A 21851-nucleotide genomic window follows, 5' to 3' on the forward strand; every position below is an offset into this window, starting at 1 on the left:
CTATCTTCCAGGGCAGATAGGTGGCTCACTGGATAGAGAGCCACGCCTGAAGATGGGAGGTCCTGGGTCCAAAGCTGACCTCTGGCACTTCTTAGTTGTGTGCTCCTAGGCAAGTCACTTAACCCAGTTGCCGAGCCCTTACCACTCTTTTGTCTATGGTTCACTATGCTTAGCATTGATTCTAACAAAGAAGGTAAGGGCTTTTTAAAAAGTAAAAATAATTTAAGAATAACACTGCCTACCTCATAGGGTTGTTGTGAAAATCAAATGAGAGCATTCATATGTTACAGAGTACTTAATAAGTGCTTATTCACTTCCCTTTCCATATATTGATGCAGATCAGCATCTATTCTGGAACCAACATATAGTAAGTGAATCCAAAAATGAATGTAGATTTTGTTAAATGCTTACTGTGGACCAAGTGCTGTGCTGAGCGCCAGGGCTCCAACTTTTTAAAATTGGAGCTCTCAAGGTGTTCACAGTCTAACTGGGGAAGCCAGCATATAGAAGGAAATGCAGCTGCAGGGCAGCTGGAAAGGCCCCCAAGTCCTAAGAACTGCACACCTGGGAGGGTAAGAGAAAGGGGTGCTAGATAAGGTCAAACGGCAGTGCCAGTGAGGCTGTAGGATTAACAACAGAGCAAAGGTAAGCCCTGCTTGTCCTCTGCCTCATGGGAAGTAAGAGAATTGGTGATTCCCATCTCATCTAAGCCCTGTGAACAGCCAAGAAGTGTAAATGGTTTCTGGTTCAACTTGTTCTGCTTACAGGATGACAAGACAATTAATAATGATGATGAGAGCTAGCAATTGCGAGGTGCTTTAAGGTTTGTTGTTGGTGAGTCATCATCGGTCGTATCCAACTCTTCATGACCCCATTTGGGGCTTTCTTGGCACAGCTATTGGAGTGGTTTGCTATTTCCTTCCCCAGCTCATTTTACAGATAAGGAAACTGAGGCAAACAGGGTTAAGTGGCTTGCCCAAGATCACACAGCGAGTAAGTACCTGAGATTTGAACTCAGGAAGAGGGGTCTTCTTGATCCCAAGTCCAATATTCTATCCACTGTGCTACTTGGCTGCCTACTTTAAAGTTTACAAAGTGCTTTACAATTATTATTTCATTTTGTTCTCACAACAGCTCTGGGAGGTAGATGCTATTATTGTAGATTTTACATTTACATATAATAATACACATAATATAACAAAATGTCATTCTCTTTTACAGATGAGAAAACTGAGGCAGGCAAAGGTTCACTGATTTGCCCAGGGTTACATAGAAAGCACTTTTGGTCTCAGGTATTTTTTGATGTCAGGCCCAGCACTCTATCCACAATTACAAGGCCATCTAGTCCATCCAGCCTTCCCGCTTTACAGATGAGGAAACTGAACTCCACAGGGGTTAGGTGACTTAGTGACAAAACTGGGATATGAATTCAGAACCAGTACTCTGTTATACCACACTGCTTCCTACATGGCCCCAGAGGACAGAACTAGAAGAAATGGCACAGACAGGTTGAGTCCAATCTAATATGTACACTATTTTTAACTTCCTAAATATTCAAGCTTCTCCTAAGTAATGAGGATAATGACCTTCATTGGACTCCAGGTCTTTAAGAAAAAGCCAAATGGTCACTCGCGGGATATCCCAGAAAGGATTATTGTTGTTGGACTAAATAACCAAATCTGAGATTCTATGACCTGGTGACCCCACTCCCGAGGATAATTAGGCATTTTGCCTGGAGTTTGGGTTATAGCCTGAATTTTTCTCTGGGTATCCCAACTCTGTAAATCCTACCCAGGCATCTGGCATGCCGGGAGATTGCCGGACCTTCTTTAGGAAAGTATCTGCACTGTGAGCTCAAGCATATCATTCCAATATTGCATATTTAGAGATAATGTTGGTTGACTCGTTTTTTCTGCTAATTAGGATGGAATAACCCCATACAGATCCCAATGGAGGGCTCTGAATTCTTGGGTCAAATGTTAGCCTCTTTCCAATATCCTTTAGAAGAGAAGGACTCAGAGCCCTCCCACACAAGAATGTGGGCTTACTTTGAAATCATTCACTTCAAAGCCATCTTGTATTTCTCATCTTAGTTATAATTTAGCTAATTACTTAATAATTCTGTTTAACTATCTCCATTTGTACAAACATTAATTAGACACAGTTTTTCTGGTTAGAAATTATTTTGCTTATGTATCTAAGTACCTCTCTGCCGCTTTCTCCCATTTGTACTTTTGCATGAGCAACATGCTAATCACCCCAGTACTTATATACTCAACAGGTGCTGTGTTCTGCAGACACAGCACCTATGATTTGTGCTCTTCCAGCAGCACCTGAAATTGGGTCGGATCCAAATTCTGCATTTGAAGAAATGCTTTCCCTGCCAGACAGACTACACTGAGAGTTATATATTGCATATTTTTGTTATTCACTTGTTTTGAGTGTGTGCAATAATTTGTGATCCCATGTGGGGTTTTCTTGGCAAAGATACTGAAATGGTTTGCCATTTCCTTCTCCAGCTCATTTGACAGATGAGGAAACTGAGGCAAACACGTTTAAGTGATTTCCCCAGGGTCATACAGCTAGCCAGTGTCTGAGGCTGGATTTGAACTAGAAAGATGAGTCCTCCTCACTTTAGGCACAACCCAGTTGCTCCTCTTCAGTCATTCCTCATATCAAACCTAAACCTGCAGCTCTTCAACCTTCTCCCCTGGATCCTTGTTCTGCTTTCTGGAAACAAGAAAAAAAATTGATCTCTCTTATATGTATATATAATTATAATTAAAATACTTGTAGAAATCTATCCTATTTCTCCTTACTTTCCTTTTCTTCATGCTAAATATCTCCACTTCTTCTAAGGTCTCCTCATAGGGCATTATCTGAAGGACCTTCTCCAGCCTGGTCACTCTCTTGTGGATACTCACCAATATATCAAGGTGCTCCTTCACTATGGCACTCAAACCTGAATACAGTTCTCCAAATGTCTGGGGTCTGGAGGGCCTGGGTTCAAATCCCATTCCTTCATCTTAGAAAGGGGTAGCTAGGTGGCACAATGGGTAGCATGACAGGCTGAGAGTCAGGAGGACTCCTCTTCAAATCTGGCCCCAGACCCAAGTCACTTAACCCTATTTGCCTCTCTCTCACCACTCTTCTGCCTTAGATTTGCTACTAAGACAGAAAATTGGGGTTTTAAACTTTTTTCATTAAAATGTGATCCGACTAGGACAGAGTATGGAATGACCATTACCATCCCCCCTCTAGTGCTGGATGTTATCTTTCTCTCCATCCAATTTAAGATGGAATGAGGTTTGGTTTTTGGCCCCCCTCCATAACCCACTTGTTGACTGAACCTGAGCTTTCAAGCCGTGACAACTCTGGGGAGCAGGAAGCCCACTTCCAGAAGGCTGTACTTGGGGCCAGGTGGCCTCCGTACATCGGACTATAATTAGGCAGTGTGACTTTAGACAGGCTCCCTTTTGTATAGACCATTTTGCCTACTTAAGCATCAGACAATCAACTATGAAGGTAAATTGAAAATATATCTTGAAAATACTGTTTCAGAAACACCAATAAAATAACCGCCAATTTGGTAACGCAGAAACTATGAGCAGTAGGCATTAGTGCAGAGTGATGCACATAAATAAAGAGTGTCTATGAAAAATGAAAGTTCGCCTCAGCTATTGACTTTCTGTCACGTGTAAGCATTAGTCGGGAGAGTCGTGTTCCTTTTGAGTGAGGTTAAGAGGTTGGCTACTCACGACATGAGCCAAGGGGAGGCTGCAATTGCAGCACTCACCTCGAGGGCAGACGTTTGCCCACACTTAAGGCATATTAACCCCTCCAAACTGTTCCCAGGCTGCAGTTATAATACCGAGCAGGACACGGGGGAGAGCGGCATCTGCTCCAGTATTGTCCATCTATCCCTGAACCCCCAAATCTAAGGGAAGTCCTCCGAAGTACAGATCATATGTGAGAAAGAAGGAGTCACAAGGCTGCTCTTCCTACTTCGAGTAATCAGATCTTTTATTAGCAAAGTAAATTGAAAAGACATCTTAGAAAGGGGCAGCAAAGTAACACGGAAAGGGGAGAGGATAGAAACTTATTTTTCTACTAGATGTGCTTAGTAAAGCACACCACCTGCACCCTAGGCCTGGCTGCCTCTTCAGTGGTTGTAGAAGTTCTGGTTGAAATCATTACTGGCTTTGGGGAAGGGTGGTCTGGACCTCCTGGTGTGTAGCCTTCCTCCTCTTAGCCAGACGGGTCACTTGGGCATGATTCACAGTCTTAGAGTTGCCTGAGGCACATAAAACTCAAGTGATTTGGCCAGCTAGTATGTGTCAAAAGAGAGATTTGAATCCAGATTGCCTTGGTTCTGAGGCTGATCCTCTACTAGCCTGGGTTACCTCTCAATTTCAGGAGCGTAAATCGATATGAATCTGAAAACCGCTGTACTATATTACAATATGTACATAGTGCGATGTAATCAACCAATCCATTTCTGTCCCTCTTTCTTCTAAGGCCACTGGGAAAGTCTTCCTGATAACCCTAAATCTAAAGTGATTCCTGCTCTGAAGAGTGACCCCTGAACCCTGTTCCCCTGTGTGAAGATGGGACTAACTCTCTCCTGCCCAGTTTTAGATTTAATCACCAGAAGTATATACACCCCACTTAGCCTTGAGTGGGGGAGCTCTGTGACCCATGTGTGTGAAAGTGACTGCCTTTGCTGTAGAGCTATTGTTCAAACCTGTACATTTCTAAGCCGATGTTTTCCTCCCCAGCCTATGAGTTTCTCTCCTTGGTTTCTCAGGCCATCTGTGAATCACTGTCAGGTCTGGACTTTCCACAAGTGCCTCTGTGCCTCTGGTTAGTCTACTATTTTCTAGAGAAGCCATAGGCAATTTCCTATCCCCTTCTCTTTGCCCATTGGGAACAGGATGCCCCAAATTGTTTTCTAACCTTAAAAAAGAAAAAGCCACTGTGTGAGATCTCTATTTTACCTTAACCATTCTGTTTTTCCCTCCCAACCTCTCAGATGATGGAAATGCTTAAAACACACTAAGGTAGTATGAGACTGAATCATGTAAGTGTGAGCATGGCACCCCCAGGGGCTCCGCTGGTTTGTGTGCTTCTGCTGAATTCTCCTGCATGTCTTTCCCGCTTTTCTCCTGAGATTCCTGCATTAGGCGCTTGGTGCTTAGAGAGCATGAGCTGTCCACTGCTTTTAAGCAATAGATCCTGCGTCTATGTTCCTGATTCTCTATGTATGTTTTTAGTGACATCATCCCTCTCCAACAATCCCTGGCACGTGGGGAAAAAGCCAAAGTGCTTGCAGCTCTAAGCCTGGCACCTCCCAGAGAATGAGGCGGGGAGGTGGGGAGAGAGGGGAAGGTCAGTGCTCTCCCATGGGGTTGTGGATGGTCATTGTCTTTTGACAACAAGCCCCCCCCCCTCAGATCAACCATCCTTAGAATCCTGCTCCTGTGTCCCTTGCTGCTCACTATGACAGAGTATGGATGCCTGTCATCATGCTGCTGGTCATCACGTACAAAAGTCCTCTGGTATGTGGTACGCATTTAGAGAGGCCTCTCTCCCAAGATGGATTACTTTATCATTCTTTGTATGGGTAGATGCTATGGGGAAAAAAATTTTTTTAACTTAAACACAATAGAAACTTTATTTTTCTTTAGCAAGGCTTTATAAAGCTTACCATAATGCTATGGTAATAATAAACAAACTTTAAAACTTGGTCATAATAAATATATCATAAGATGATAAAGTCAAAGAAACATTAGTCCATTGTACATTGGTCCAGCTAAGACAAATTTTTACTATTTAAAAAAAACTTCCATTTAGTTTTTTAAAAAATATCTAAGCCAACCAAACTGCTTGTATGATAAAAATTTCTTTCCCCTTAATCCTGAGGGGAAAGGAGCCCCTGATCACTTTATGGGATTTTTTTTTAAAAAACATGTACATGGGTCTATATCATGCTAGTAGGACCAAAATGAGCCCTGCAGGGTATTTATTCTTTTCCTGGATTTACCTTCTATTAGTCAGTGAGAAGGGTCATGATGGAGCAGAGAGCAAGTCAGCCTTAGAGTCAGGAAGACCTGAGTTCAAATCCTGTCTTTGGGTACATAATAATCCATGGACCAATCTCTTACCATTTCAATTCTTCAGAAAACTCTCTTAAGACAATAATACATTATAGACCGATTGTTGCACTATTGCTGAAAAGTTACCACAGTGGGAATTCCCTAAACCATTACATTAACAAGTCTTAACCAAAATGAGATATACATGTATGTGTGTATCCAAATACATATGTGTATGCTTACATATATATGCGTGTGTGTATAAAACTAGACCTATAGTTTCAGAATTCATTGTAATAGAAAATTCCCAGAGAAGGATTATATGGTACTAATGAAGATCAGCCCCATTTTAGAGTTTAAAGAAATACCTCTTCAGGCCTGAGAGATTAAATGGCTTACCCAGAGTCACAATCCAAATATACCAGAGGAGAGACTGAGGCAGCAAGAGAGGGAAGAGAGAAAAAGACCAGACAGACAGACAGACAGACAGACAGACAAAGCAATAGAAACAGGCAGATTCAGAGCCAGAGAAACAAAGAAAAAAGAGCATTGTTTAAGCTTCCCTTATGTGTGTTAATCTTTTTAGTGTTTCTTGATTCTACTTAAAAATGGGGGACGCATTAATCCAAATCAAGTAACCCTCTGTGGGGTTTCCTGGAAGCTTTCCCAATTTAGGCAAAAGTTGCTCTAGGCTTATAGATTTTAAGTTAAAAGAGATCTTAGAGGCTATCCATTCCAACCTATCCTTTTACAGATGAGAAAACTGAGGCACAGAGCATTAAAGTAACTTGCCAGGGTCACCAACTAGTAAATATTTAAGGTGGGATTTTAATCTAGGTCTTCCAGGTTCTTTTTGACTCCATGATCAGCATGCTATCGATTATGTCGTACTGCTTTTAAAAAAATGTGGTTGTAAGTCTCTCCTTTGGATCACAGGGCAGGCTCTGGTCTGCCACCATGGTGGGTGTCAAACAGCCCGTGAGCCCCACACTCCCATGGGTGGCCCAAACCAAATTAAAGTGACAGTCCTATCTGATTTTCATTTTTCATTTTTTCCCTAGAGAAATAATGTTTTTAAATGATGATGCAATTTTCCAGCCAGTCTACATGAGTCAATTAAACAATGATATATCTATGCTCCAACAGCACTGGTCACAAAACAGAGAGCCCTGTGCTACGGTGTCTCCTTGCGTTTTGGGGTGCAGATTCCCATGCACAATCTGTTACCCCTTTAGTTCCCTTTCTGTACCACTCATTCCAGTCCCCTCATACTGCTCTAAACAAGTTATGTCAAACAAATAGAAATGAGGACCACTAACTGTATGGAATGATCCCTGCAGACTACATATTGACATAGAAAACCACACATTTACAGATTTCTCTTTTATTACTATATAATTCATCAAATATATTAACACATTAAATTAATACCATACATTAAATACATCAACATGTTAAAAATCAGATAGGAACATCACTTTAATCTGGTTTGGGCCACCCATGGGAGTGTGGGGCTCACAGGATGTTTGACACCCGCCATGGCAGCAGATCAGAGCCTGCCCTGTGATCCAAAGTTACCTATATCTGCCTTAGCTAATCACAAATGCCATTCCCTCATCTTAGCAAGAGGTAGCTAAGTTGGTAGAGTGACAGACCTAGAGTCAGGAGGACTCCTCTTCTTGAGTTCAAAACTGGCCTCCAATGCTTGCTAGCTGTATGACCCTGGGCAAGTCACTTAGCCTTCCTTGCTTCAGTTTCCTCATCTGTCAAGTGAGCTAGAGAAGAAAATGGCAAACCACTCCAATATCTCTGCCAAGAAAACTCCAGTGAGGCAGACACAACTGAGCAACATCTTAACTAGGTGTCAGAAAGAAAACAATCTGACTTAACTGATTCACGTAGAGGGTTCTTGAATCAGTCCACTAATATTTGAATTCTTAAAAGGAGAAATTTGTTAACACAAAATAAACCACTAATACAAAGGAACAGGAGAAAGAAATCTCCCACAGTTGAGTCAGTCTTGGTTGGCAGTCTAACCCTGTGTTTGACACCTGTATTCTATTCCAGTTTTCCTTTTAGAAGCAGCTAGATAGTACACCGGATGGAGTGCTGGTTCTAAAGTCTGGAAAATCTGGGTTCAAGTCCATCCTCAGACTCTTACCAGTTCTGTGACTCTGGGCAAGTCACTTCACTTCCATTTGTCTCAATTTCCACAATGGGAAAATGAATTTAATAACAGTCCGGTTGTTGTAAGGATCAAATAAGGTAACATTTGTGAAAAGTGCTTAGCCCAGTGTTCAGCAATGCATAGATACTGTATAAGTACTTTTTATCTTTCCTTTCACTTTTATGTATGCACGTAGGTTCAAGGATAACAGTGCTGGTCCTAAAGTCAGGAAGACAAATTCAGTTCTGATTTCAAATACTTATTAGTACTGTGACCCGAGGCAAGTTACTCAATCTCTGTCTGCCTCAGTATTCATATCTATAAAATAAGAAGAATAAGAACACCTCCCTGTGAAGATAAAATGAGATAATGCTTATAATTTGTCATTTTTCAGTCATTTCTGATTCTTCATTAACACATTTGGAACTTTCTAAGCAAAGATACTGGAGTGGTTTGCCATTTCCTTCTCCAGATCATTTGACTAAGGAAACTGAGACAAGCAAGATTAAGTGACTTGCTCAGGTCACACAGATAGTAAGTATGTGTGGTCAGATTTGAACTCAGAAAGATGAGTTTCTGACTTCAGACCTGGTGCTCTAACCACTGTACAACCTAGCTGCCTGAAGCAGTTTACAGACCATAAAGTGCTCTATAAAAACTAACTGCTATTATTTTTATTCTAAGTAACAATATTTTTTAAAGTTCAAATTTGTGTGTGTTTTTCCTAGCACCTCCCTTATAACTTTAGTCAGGAGTGGGGGGCATGGGAAATCAGGGCAGTCAACAACTATCTACATCGGGAATTCTTAAGCTTGGATCTGTAACCCATTTTCCTTTGTGACTATATATATATATATATATATATATATATATATATATATATATGTATGTATGTATGTATATGTATATACATACTACTTTATGCATTTAAAAACAGTATTCTGAAAAGGAGTCCATAGGATTCACCAGATCATCAGAGTTTGTTAGGGGTGCTAAAAACAGGATTAGCACCCTTGATCTATGTGAATGAGTCATTCTTAAGTTGCATGGATAGCTGACCTAGGGGCCCCAAATAGGGATTTAATAAATCCAGTTTTACAAATTTAATCACCCGGGGAGAAGAGTCTTCTTCACTTTACCAAAGGATTTTCTGTAAGATGATTTTAAATAGGTGCTCATCTTCTGCACTGAAATTGTTTCTGCCCTCAAATATTCAGTACCTAAACAGTACTTTCATATTGTGCCTCTTCTTTTTTTAAAAATTTTATTTAATCAATTAATTTAGAGCATTTTTCCAGGATTACAAAAATCATGTTCTTTCCCTCCCCTCCCCCTAACTCCCCCCCCCCCATATCCAACACACAATTCCACTGGGTTTTACATGTGTCTTTGGTCAAGACCTATTTCCATATTATTGATATTTGCACTGGGGTGATCATTTAGGGTTTATAGCCCCAGTCATATCCCCATTGACACATGATCAAGCAGTTGTTTTTCCTCTGTGTTTCTACTCCCGCAGTTCTTTCTCTGGATGCCAATCGTTTTCTTTCTCATAAGTCCTTCAAAAATGTCCTGCTAGTAGAAGTCCATTGCGTTCTCTTATACCAGAGTGTATCAGTCTCTGTGTACAATGTTTTCCTGGTTCTGCTCCTCTCACTCTGCATCACTTCCTGGAGGTTGTTCCAGTCACCATGGAATTCCTCCATTTCATTATTCCTTTGAGCACAATAGTATTCCATCACCAACATATACCACAATTTGTTCAGCCATTCCCCAATTGAAGGGCATCCCCTCATTTTCCAATTTTTGGCCACCACAAAGAGTCCAGCCATGAATATTCTTGTACAAGTCTTTTTCCTTATTATCTCTTTGGGGTACAAACCCAGCAGTGCTATGGCTGGATCAAAGGGCAGACAGTTTTTTAGCACCCTTTGGGCATAGTTCCAAATTGCCCTCCAGAATGGTTGGATCAATTCATATTGTACCTCTTCTATAAGGTGAAAGTTTCGTGGTAAGAACTCCCAGCTTTTCTTAAGTCCTCCCAGAAGTTTGAGATGTGCACTGAAGAGGATAGGCTGGGGCTTTTAGTTTCATTATCCCAAGTAATCTGAACTTGAGAGGCCACCATCATGGGGGAAATACAGGATCCTCTTTGATACACATGAAAAAGAAAAAATCTTGAGTCCACAGCCCTCCACTTATAGATGAAGACACTAAAGCCCAGAGATATTCAATGACTTGTCCAAAGTCACACAGCTAGATCAACAATCAGGCCAACCTATGAGATAAGCCCTTATTACTCCCATTCCAGGACTTTTTCCAATGTATCCCCATTCCTTGTCACTGAATTCCTTATCACTATCTCTGAAGATACACTAGAAAGAGAGGTGAGCTGAGAATCAAGAAATCTGAGTTCCACCTCGGGCTCTACATGTGTGACCTTAAGAAAGCCACTTCATTTCTATAGATCTCAGTCTCCACATGTGTAAAATGGAAAAATAGAACTAATTGATCTGTAAAATGATATGGTTCTAAAAATTTTTACATTTCTCATATAGTTGACTCTCAATATTAAGGGATACAGGGGCAACTAGGAAGTCAGTGATAGAGAACCAGACCTAGCAATGGGAAGTCCTGGGTTCAAATGTGACCTCAGATACTTCCTAGCTATGTGACTCTGGGTAAGTCAACTCCATTTGCCTAGTCCTTCCTGCTCTTCTGCCTATGAATTGATATTTAGTATTGACTCTGAGGTGGAAAATAAGGGTTTAAAAAGTATTAAGGAATACAAGACAATGTTTTAAAAAATTAAGCCTCTATATAGTGAGAGTGGAAAGCATGGAACAGGGCAGCTGGTAAACAGACAATCTACACAAAATGAGAGTCACCTGTGGAGAAACCTTGCTGTTCCCTATTCTTCACTAATAAGATCCTTGAAATGAAAGGGTGGAGGAAGGGATGGAGAGAGAAGAAAAGGAAGAAGAAGAACAAAATGGAGTAGTACAGGAGGAAGAAGAGGGGTGGAAGGAGAGAGATGTTCATGCTGTTTTTAAATGTAACATTACCAAAAATATATGTAGAAATATGTATCCACTTCCTCTGAACTGTTGGCATATTCACCCAAAGTTGCATAGAAGTCATTATTTTTTTTGCGAACTGGATCCTATGTTTAAATGCATTGCAGTAACTTGCTTTTAAACTGGAGTCTTTTTTTTTTTTTGGTGAAACAAAGAATCACACTTAATTCATCCCTTTTGCAAATCCAGGTTTTTCAGCTATCTGCTCAGCCTTAAAGCGGGGTCCATACACCCAGATGAGAAATGCTGCCTCTCTGCCCTCCCTTTATCATCTCTGACAGTCAGTGAAGGTTACTTTGGGATGTGGCAGCCATGGAGAAGACCCTTGACTCACCCAACTTAGTAATTTCCCCATTTGGTCTATCCTTTTGTTTGACTGCTATTAAAGTGGGGACACCCCACACCCACAAATACAGAGCTTTCAAGCAAGTGCCCTGCTCTTCCCATTTCTCCTGTGACAATAATGCTAATAATATTGTTTAGAGAAGGCAACTTTATCCCTGAGCAAACCAAGCCACTGATAACGCTTTGCATGAAAACAGAAATTCCTCAGAGCAAACCCCACTTTGGTTAAGAATGATATAACCGAGCTCTTCTCCTCACACAAATGCTTCTATTTACACTGCTGGTCAGACAGCAGCAGGATCCTTTCCCATGCCAAGGTTCGGTTTTCGCTGGACAACCATTATCTCGATGGGCCCTCTAGTGGTCACATTTATCACTGCAGGTTCTCTGGGAAAGGAGAAAAAGGACATCAGCTCAAAAGTGCCTGATGGCCATTAGACCAGGAAGGGAGATGATCGAATTTGGCTAATATTTATAAAGTGCCTACCATGTGCAAGATAGCATGCTAGATGGCAAGAAGGGCACATAGAGTTACAACAAAGGCCCTGCTTTCATAGATCTTATAATATAGTAGAACATAATATAGAATTCTAAATATATTTATAATTATATATTATAGATAATATTATGTATATTATACATATACAGTATAATATGATTATTTGTAGGCACTGGATTTTATGACAGAAGACCACAGTTCACATCCTGGCCCTGTTACTACCTGGGTGACCTTGGATGAGTCAATTAACTTTGCTGGGACATAATTTGGCTCTATAGAAAATAAACCAAAATGCCTTTATAGCATTTTCACAAGTAGTCATTCACTCAGTTTTTGCTCGTAGGCCTTCACTACCAGCTGGAAATCTACCACCTCTGAGTATTTTGCCCCACTTTTGCACAATTTTTATTATATAAATGATATAATTTATAGCACATCAAGATGAAATCTGCCTTTCTGTAGCTTCTACCCATTGTTTCTAGTTAGTTCTTCCCTGTGAGGTCAAGCAGAAAAAGACTGACCCCTCTTCCTCATGACAGCCCTTCAAATATAGTATTAGAAGATGACTATCATGTCCTTCCTAAGGTTTCTTTTTCCAGGTTAAATAGCTCCAGTTCCTTGAGCCTGTCCTGGTATAACATGATGTTTAGTCTTCTCACCCAACAGGGGTAGAATCTTTATCAGTAGAAGTCTTCAAGTGGAGACTAGATAACTTCTTGTTGCAAAGGAGAATTCCTATTCAGGTAGTGGTTGAATTAGGTGACTAGAAGGGTCCCTTCCAACTCTTACTTTCTGTAATTCATGAATAGCCAGTGTGGAGAATGTAATAGAGACCCAGAATCAATCAATAACTAATCAACAAGCATTTCTTATTAGATTTTTACTATATTCCAAATTCAAATCTGACTTCAGATACATCCTAGCTCAGGGACCTTCCTTGACCCTACGCAAGTCACTTAACCTTCTTTGCCATAGTTCCTTATCTATAAAATGAGATGGAGACAGAAGTGGCAAACCACTATAGTATCTTTGCCAAGAAAACCCTAAATGGGGTTACGAAATGTCAGACATGACTGAAATTACTAAACTGCAGCAACCACAGTACCAAGGACTATGTAAAGTGTTAGGGAAGAAAGAAAAAGTAAAAATAGTGTCTACCCTCAAGAGGCTTATACTGGAGGAGAAAATCTATATAAAAAAGTATAAATGGGGGCAGCTGGGTGGCTCAGTGGATTGAGAGCCAGGCCTAGAGATGGGAGGTCCTAAGTTCAAATCTGGCCTCAGATACTTCCCAGCTGTGTGACCCTGGGCAAGTCACTTGACCCCCATTGCCTAGCCCTTACCACTCTTCTGCCTTGGAGCCAATACACAGTATTGACTCCAAGACGGAAGGTAAGGGTTTAAAAAAAAGTATAAACAAGATATTGAGTAAATAGAAGGTAACTTTAGAAAGGAAGGAACAATAGATCAGGAAAGACCTCCTATAAAAGGTAGCATTTAAGCTGAGTCTTAAAGGAAACCAGGGATTCTAAGGGCTGAAAATTAGTAAAGAGAATATTCCAGGAAGGTGAAGACAGTCCATATAGAGGAATGGAGATGGAAGAGAGAACATCATGGGTAAGAAATAGCAAGTGGACCATTATAGCTTAACCATATAGTGTGTGGAAGGAAGTAACTTGTAAAAAGACTAGAAAAAATAGGAAGAGGTTCTATTGTAAGCAACTTTAAATACCAATGGAGTTTATATTTGACCCCAGAAGTAATAGGAAGCCACTAGAATTCATTGAGTAGTGGAGTAAATAAAAGAATTAACATGCAGAAATTAAGCTCTAGGAAAGGTTAAGTAGCATCAATCAAAGAGTGAAGCCAGTCATTACAATTTCATTTTTTCTTCCAGTAGAATTTGACAGTTTGCTATTGCCCTCCTTAATTACCAAGCTACATGTTTTATTACCCAAGTAAACTATAAGGTCTTTGGCATCAGAGGCCATTTCAATATGTCTTTGAATCACCAGTGCCTTGCCAATAGTGGGTGCTTTGGAAATGTTTTTGGAAGTTGATGTTGGAATCTGTAATAGAGAAAAATGAATAGAAGTTGCCTAGTGTTGAGTTATGGAAGCAGAAATGGTGGCAAGTTAAGGGAGGGTAATCTTGATTGTGAGGATCCACAGTCAATGAGGGTGACTGGGTAAGCCCCCAAAATAACCAGACAGTATGGCATGAAGAATGTAAGCAGCTACCATAAAAAAACCAAAATTCGGACCAATAGGACTCAACTTCCCATTTTTTTGTCTTTTGATTTCAGGCACACTTCCTAATCTAGGAACCCCATCCCACAAACAGTCTTTGTTATCATTTCAGCCCTTTGGTTTTAATATTCTACAGGTACCCTGGTATCAGTGTGGCCTAGATTTCCCCCTTGAATTTGAACCCCATCTCCTCTGCCTGAGACATGAATTGTCCCTCTTTCCAACCTACAGAAGTGGCCGAAGACCTGAGCACATTACTGTCCACAGGGTTAAGACTGAATAGGGACAACAGAAAAGCTATAACAGAGTTGGCAAGGCTGGGAGAACAGAATAAATTTGAAGAATCAGTGGAAGACTAAGGCCTGGGAGAGATGGAAGGAATCAGAGAGGAACTTATAAGAGTTCAGAATCTTGAAGGCAGAGCATTTTTGAAAGGTGGAAAGGACAAAATGTGACTCCCATAGTTGGTGGTTAAAACAAAGTTGAGTCCAGAGAATAGCAAATAGGCTTCCAGGCAGGAATATAGAGTATTTGAAAGGGAGTCATGTGAAATGAGTCTGAGAAGGTAAATTGTGTTGGGTTTTAAATGCCAAGCATCAAGGTTTGCCTACCCCACCTCATCTTAGCTCTCTCTTTTCAATATTGTTCCCACACTTCACTAGTTCTGAAAAAGAGCTCGGTAAATAGATCAGAGCACACTAGAGACAGATTGTTTTAAGGAGGTCACATTGTTCCTTTGACTAATTTAGTTTTTGCCATGGCTGTGGGGAAAAGCTCACCAGAGATGGCATCAACCTCTGAAAATGAAATCTTTCTCTGGAAGGACAAATTAATCTGGGAGAACAAAGATAACAGAAAGCACAATAGCCCATCTTGGGCACATTTTCTCTCAGAGGTGTTACTTTAACAGGCTCCCACTCATGAGCCCAAGATTGCTGGTGCAGCCTTGGTTTGCCATTGTATCACCTGGCACAAAAGGCCAGCCTCCTTGATCCAAATTATTAAGAGGAAGCAGATTGTAGCTAAAGGAATCCTACCTGGCCTTAAAATAAAAATACAATCCTCTCTGAACCTCGGTTTACCCTCTAAAAAACTGAGATACTAATATCTGCCTCGACCTTCTTCACTGAGTATTGTGCTTTCTGCTTATTGAGGACAGGGACCATGCCATTCTTTTCTGTAGCCCCAGAACTTAGCACAGTACCTGAAATGCTTGCTGACTTGAATCATGGAAGTGAAAGTATTTTCCTAACTGCAAAACACTGTACCCAGTCAAGCCAGCATTACCATGGCCTTTAATAAGGAGTCACATTTTCCTCCCACCTCCAATGAGCATTTAGAGAATTTAATGACATTCCTCCTCCCTCCAAAAGAAATGGAAACAAAAATGCTTTCCATTCCATTCAAGGTTTCTACCATTCAATAGTAGAATCAGAGTATTTTAGAAGGGACCTTTGAGATTGTCTCATTCTATCACTCATCAGTTTAGATCATACAGCTTCTGGGTGGTCAACTTGTGTTTGTTTACTCTCCGTTAATAGGGTATAGACTGCTAGAGGACTTTCTGGATGATACATGCTAAGTCTGTATAATCTCTCCTGTTCATCCACTTCTAGATTACACTGGGAGTTTCCCAGAAATAGATTTCCCATTCTATTCCCTACTTCTAAAATCTCAGTGGCCACCATGATCTTCCAGCTTGCCTTTTCAGGGAGTGAAGGAGTGAGTGGGGAGGCTAATACCATGGATATGTGCCAAGGATAAAGTTATAGTATAACCTACTCTTTGGAGTCCAGTAAGAATCCTTAACCTTCGCTCAATGAACAAAACTAGGACACCACAGGCAGCTTGGGAAAAGTACCGTTTCCATTGGCATCTCAATTTTAGCAGACCTAACAAAAGAGAAAGAAGAGTACTCTTTTCCTTCCTTTTCCCTCCTTCCTTCCTTCTTTCCTTACTTTATTCTGCCTTGTTCCTGCTTTTAGCAATGGAGTTAGAATCAGAAGACATTGGTTCAAATTCTTGCTTGGCCATTTATTTATGGTTTGACAAGTCATTTTACCTCCAGGAGCCACAGTTTCTTCATCTGAAAAATGAGAGGTTTGGTCTAGAAGGCTTCTAATGTACCTTCTAACTCAAATCTATGATCATACGCCTTTCTCCCTTCTTTCCTTCTAATCTCTCCCTTTCTCTTGGTCATTGCGCCCTCCTCCCTCATCCACCTTTCCTTCCTTTACTTTCTTTCTCTTCTCTCACTTCTTCCCCCCTATTCCACTTTGGAAGTGTGCTTGAGATCATAGATTTAGAACTTGAAAGGATCTCCAGGCCATCTGGTCCAAACCCCTCTTTTAGAAATTGCTGAGCACTGTGCTGAGGTTTAAGCCATTATTGAGCAAGAGGTTAAAAAAAAAATCAGGTAGTTTGGATCAGGTAGTTCTATTTAGGGATAGCCACCTCCTCCTTTTGTTTGGTTGCTTCCATCTTCACATTCTTTCTAGTTCTCCCCTTTTCCTCCTTTTCTTCCTTTTCTTCTTCAGCCACCAGGGACACTAATGCAGTTTCCCTTTCCTCCCCCTCTCCAAGGCAACAGTCTGTACTTAGTGCTGACAGTTAATAAGTAACAAAACAAAGGCCACTTGGAGGGATGAGTGTTATACTTCCTCCTTATCTCCTTCCTTTTTTTTACTTTTCTTCTATGAGACCAGTAAAACCTGGCACTTAATTATATTTTAAAATTAGTGAACATGGCCTTCCTGATTGGCAGGATGAATGCTTCTTCTGTAGTTAATGTTGGGAAAGATACTTGAGCTTCTCAGAGGGAGGGAGCCATATATGTCTATCTCCAAGAGCAACAGACAGTCAAGCATTTTGGAGACTGTAAAGGCCAATGTGGCTGCCGCATACCATTTGGGATTCTATATTCTATTGATCCTGTAGTATCCTAGTTGAAACTTTCCAGAGAGGGAAGTGATGCTGAAATAGCTTGCCTTCAGCCAGAGGAAAAGGCAGCGTTGTACCCAGGACTAGAAACGAACAGTTTCCAAATTCATTAAATATATTAACATGTTAAATTAAATGCAATACATTAAATACATCAATATGTTAGAAATCAGATAGGAACATCACTTTAATCTGGTTTGGGCCACCCATGGGAATGTGGGGCTCACAGGATGTTTGACACCCGCCATGGCAGCAGATCAGAGCCTGCCCTGTGATCCAAAGTCGCCTTTGTCTGCCTCAGCTAATCACAAATGCCATTCCCTCATCTTAGCAAGAGGTAGCTAAGTGGGTAGAGTGACAGACCTAGAGTCAGGAGGACTCCTCTTCCTGAGTTCAAATCTGGCCTCCGATTCTTGCTAGTTGTATGACCCTGGGCAAGTCACTTAGCCTTCCTTGCTTCAGTTTCTTCATCTGTCAAGTGAGCTGGAGAAGGAAATGGCAAACCACTACAGTGTCTTTGCCAAGAAACTGTTCATTTCTAGTCCTGGGTACAACGCTGCCTTTGTCTCTGGCTGAAAGCAAGCTATTTCAGCATTACTTCCCTCTCTGGAAAGTTCCAACTAGAATACTACAGGATCAATAGAATCCCAAATGGTATGCGGCAGCCACATTGGCCTTTACAGTCTCCAAAATGCTTGACTATCTATTACTCTTGGAGATAGACAGATATGGCTCCCTCCCTCTGAGAAGCTCAAGTATCTTTCCCAACATTAACTACAGAAGAAGCATTCATCCTGCCAATCAGGAAGGCCATGTTCACTAATTTTAAAATATAATTAAGTGCCAGGTTTTACTGGTCTCATAGAAGAAAAGTAAAAAAGGAAGGAGATAAGGAGGAAGTATAACACTCATCCCTCCAAGTGGCCTTTGTTTTGTTACTTATTAACTGTCAGCACTAAGTACAGACTGTTGCCTTGGAGAGGGGGAAGAAAGGGAAACTGCATTAGTGTCCCTGGTGGCTGAAGAAGAAAAGGAAGAAAAGGAGGAAAAGGGGGAGAACTAGAAAGAATGTGAAGATGGAAGCAACCAAACAAAAGGAGGAGGTGGCTATCCCTAAATAGAACTACCTGATCCAAACTACCTAGGCCCAATTCAAGAATGCCTGGCCTTTATCAGGCAATCAATCAATAATGTGGCAGGCATTAAGGATACAGAGAGAGAGAAAGAGACAGAGAGACAGAGAGACAGAGACAGAGACAGACAGAGACAGAGACACACACAGAGAGACACAGAGACACAGAGAGAGACAGAGGCAGAGAGAGAAGAGAAGAGAAGAGAAGAGAAGAGAAGAGAAGAGAAGAGAAGAGAAGAGAAGAGAAGAGAAGAGAAGAGAAGAGAAGAGAAGAGAAGAGAAGAGAAGAGAAGAGAAGAGAAGAGAAGAGAATCAGAGAGAGACAGAGAAAGAGAGAGAAGTTGCACACTTTTTAAAAATCAAAGTTGGGGTTTGAGACCAGGATTCTTTGACTCCAGAAGTTATTGTACTTTCTACTGCACCACTTCTCTCCCAAATTAGGAAAAAATACAGTTTCTTTAGCATCATTCATCCAAATAGAACTTGGGGTAAAAGAACAGGAATTCTAAATTAGATTTTTAAAAAGAAAAGAGAAATTACCATGGCTATTTGCTTTAAGTTCAAGAGAAACTTTTTCAAAAAAATTTCCTCTCAAAACAACTTCCTCTGTAATTTGGAGATTCCTCTCCACTGAACAGAGGTATAACACCACCTAAATGCACCTTTCTCTGCAACTATTGCTAACCTGAATAATCTCCTTAGGCAAGAATATGAGGCTTAATATATTTCCTGTAAACTATCCCATTCTCCTTGAGCAGCTTATCCCAGCTCTGTGAATTATAGAAATTCCATTCCTGGCACCAACAGCCTGTTAAATTGGTTTTGATTAGTAATTGAATCTTAAGACCCTTTCAAAGCAACATTCATAACACCAGATTAGTGGGGTGAGTGATGTCATACAACTCTGTAAAGCGATGGAATAGATTACCATAACTGGAAGTCAAATTCAAACACCCAGGACCTGACTCTGTGACTTTCATTCCTCTGAAAAATTGAACATAAAGATAAACCAAGTTTGTACTCTCCCTGAGGACTGTGATGGGCACAATCCAGGTATCCAAGAAATTGAGTTGCCAGGCGATTCTTGCATGTATTTTCTTCTTCTTGGACATAGAGCTGGGAGTGCTAGTCACATCCTTACATCTCACATTAAGCTACTGCAGTTTTTAATTATTTACAATGACATTTCAGAATATTTATGTCTTTAATCCTAAAGGAGTCAATACAAGCTTCCAGAAATGTCAAGCTGGGAATGGAGTGAGGTGGGGACAGAGTAGTAACCCTAAAGAATAATCTTTCCAAATAATTTTTCAACCATGGGTGTGTTTAATTATCTAGAAACCTTTCTGATAAATGTACTCCTTTAAACTTTATTTATGTTTGAATAATGAAAGAACTTACTGGGCAAAAATCTCTCCCAAGTACATCATTCCACCCTGCAACTGTTCCCATAAACTTGGGCAATTTACTGTGTTTAAGAACTTAAGAGTAGTTTAAATTTTTATTGACCTGTATTTAAGAACTTAAGGAGTATTTAAAAATTTTATTGACCTTGGATAGTTATACAACTGGGAGAAATCTGGATATTTTTCTTAATGAAATTACATTGTGTTTCTTGAAGCTCCGACACTGAAAATGCTTTTCAGATATTAATAAATTTTCCTTAACTCCCCATGAGGAGTAACATGAAGGTTCTTTGGAGGATGGTGAATATCCTGGAAACCTGCCCTTCCCTAATGATTCAGAACATGGAAGATCCAGATTCAAGACAGATGTAGTATTACTATGAGCATTCCCATGTCATTATATTCTGATTCCATAGGGATTGGGAGAATGAGGGCAAGAAGGATCAAATTTGGGGGAAGAAGACCCAGAAAAAAATCAAGGTTTTTCAGATCTATTTTTTTATTGGAGTCAAAAGTAGCCTGTTTTAAAGTGCTATCTTGTCTCTATCATCCTGTTCCTTTTACTGTCCATTGTTAACAGAAGTCTCATTAGAAATTTTTGTACCTGGAACAAATAGCACAAACTACACCTAGGGCAGATTGCACAAAAGAGATCCTGAAGGAGCACCCTAACATGCTCTCTATTAGTTTTAACCAATCATTCTTTTCACTTAAATGTTATTTTTTGTTCTGAATTCTCTCCCTCCAACCTCCCCTTTTCCCACCAGTTGAGAAAGTGATAAAAGCAATACTTGTTACAAATATGTGTGGTAACGCAAAACAAATATCTTTGCTTTAGTCTCCACTCTGAATCCATCACCTCTCTGTCTGGAGATGGATAACATGTTTCATCATGAGTCTTCTGGAAAGATGGAAAGTCTTCTGGGTCATTGTATCAATCAGAGTTGCTAAGTCTTTCAAAGTTGTTTGTCTTTACCATATTTTTGTTTTTATAGGAATTGATCACCTGGTTCTGCTTGCTTCACTTTGTATCAGTTCATTCAGTTAACCAATTGTTCTTAATAACTAAATGCCAAGTTCAGTTTTTTCTGTGCTGTGTACTGCAATAAGACCTAAAAATACTGGCAGCAAAAATTTGTCACACCGAGGCAAAATTCTATTCACCCTTCCCTAATTACAACTTTGCTCCTTAGTTTGGTTATGGCTTTTGAGTCAAGTTAAAATTCCTTAGTGAAAGGTATTTTAAGACGATGGTGTCAATCTCAAAAAGAAATGGGGGGCCCCCTAAACATAAGGATCCCTGCAGGTCTTATATTGACTCAGAAAACTACATATCGATATTGTTTATACATAATTGTGGTTTTACTTATTTTATTCAATTTACTTCCCAGTCATATTTTAATGGGATTCAACTCTAAGTGGGAGCATTTTAAGTCACATGTTTGATACCTCTCTCCTACAGTATTTAATTAACCACCAAGCTCACTAGCCAATTACAGATGAGAGGCCAGAACCTAACTTTTATGGCAAATTCTGGTGCCCACTTTATCAAAATATTCCCTGAGAAGTGCATCATTTTGATGTGTGAACCAATTCTGCCCTATTCAGCAGTTCTTATTCAGGCTAACTCACTCCTGGGGCCAGTATATGTGTACCTAAATCCTTTTAATCCTCCTGTCTAGAGAGTTGTAACTTTTTCTTTTAATACCTTTCAATGAGCAATGAAGTCAGGGCTTGCCCTTCTCTGACAGCTGTAAAATTTACTGAGCTCAGAAAACTGGCCACCCTCAATTTGATCCCCAGTGAATAAAGCACTGAACCCAGGCAAGAGCAGCAGAGCCTTTTCTAGGTAAAGTGCTCCAGAATAAGATCTATTCTCTACAGGATTTCCAGGGAATCATTAATATCAAATAAAACTTGGGCACCAAAGTCTGTGTCTCA

At 40.4% G+C, this 21851-nt stretch overlaps 1 protein-coding gene across 2 annotated transcripts in view; it reads left to right on the forward strand.

Annotated features, from left to right (window-relative positions):
- Positions 1 to 21851, forward strand: part of LHFPL3 (LHFPL tetraspan subfamily member 3) — a 776856-nt gene that overhangs the window by 685363 nt on the left and 69642 nt on the right. Inside the window, exon 3 of one of the 2 annotated variants that reach the window (XM_007504072.2) lies at positions 5033 to 5080. The exons of the other annotated variant lie outside the window; for it this stretch is intronic. Coding sequence (XP_007504134.1) covers positions 5033 to 5049 — 17 coding nt within the window. The 3' untranslated portion in view covers positions 5050 to 5080. The remainder of the gene's footprint in view (positions 1 to 5032; positions 5081 to 21851) is intronic. 2 annotated transcript variants of the gene reach the window in all.

Source organism: Monodelphis domestica, chromosome 5 (genome assembly GCF_027887165.1).
Source record: "Monodelphis domestica isolate mMonDom1 chromosome 5, mMonDom1.pri, whole genome shotgun sequence".
In the NCBI taxonomy this organism is placed as follows: Eukaryota; Metazoa; Chordata; class Mammalia; order Didelphimorphia; family Didelphidae; genus Monodelphis; species Monodelphis domestica.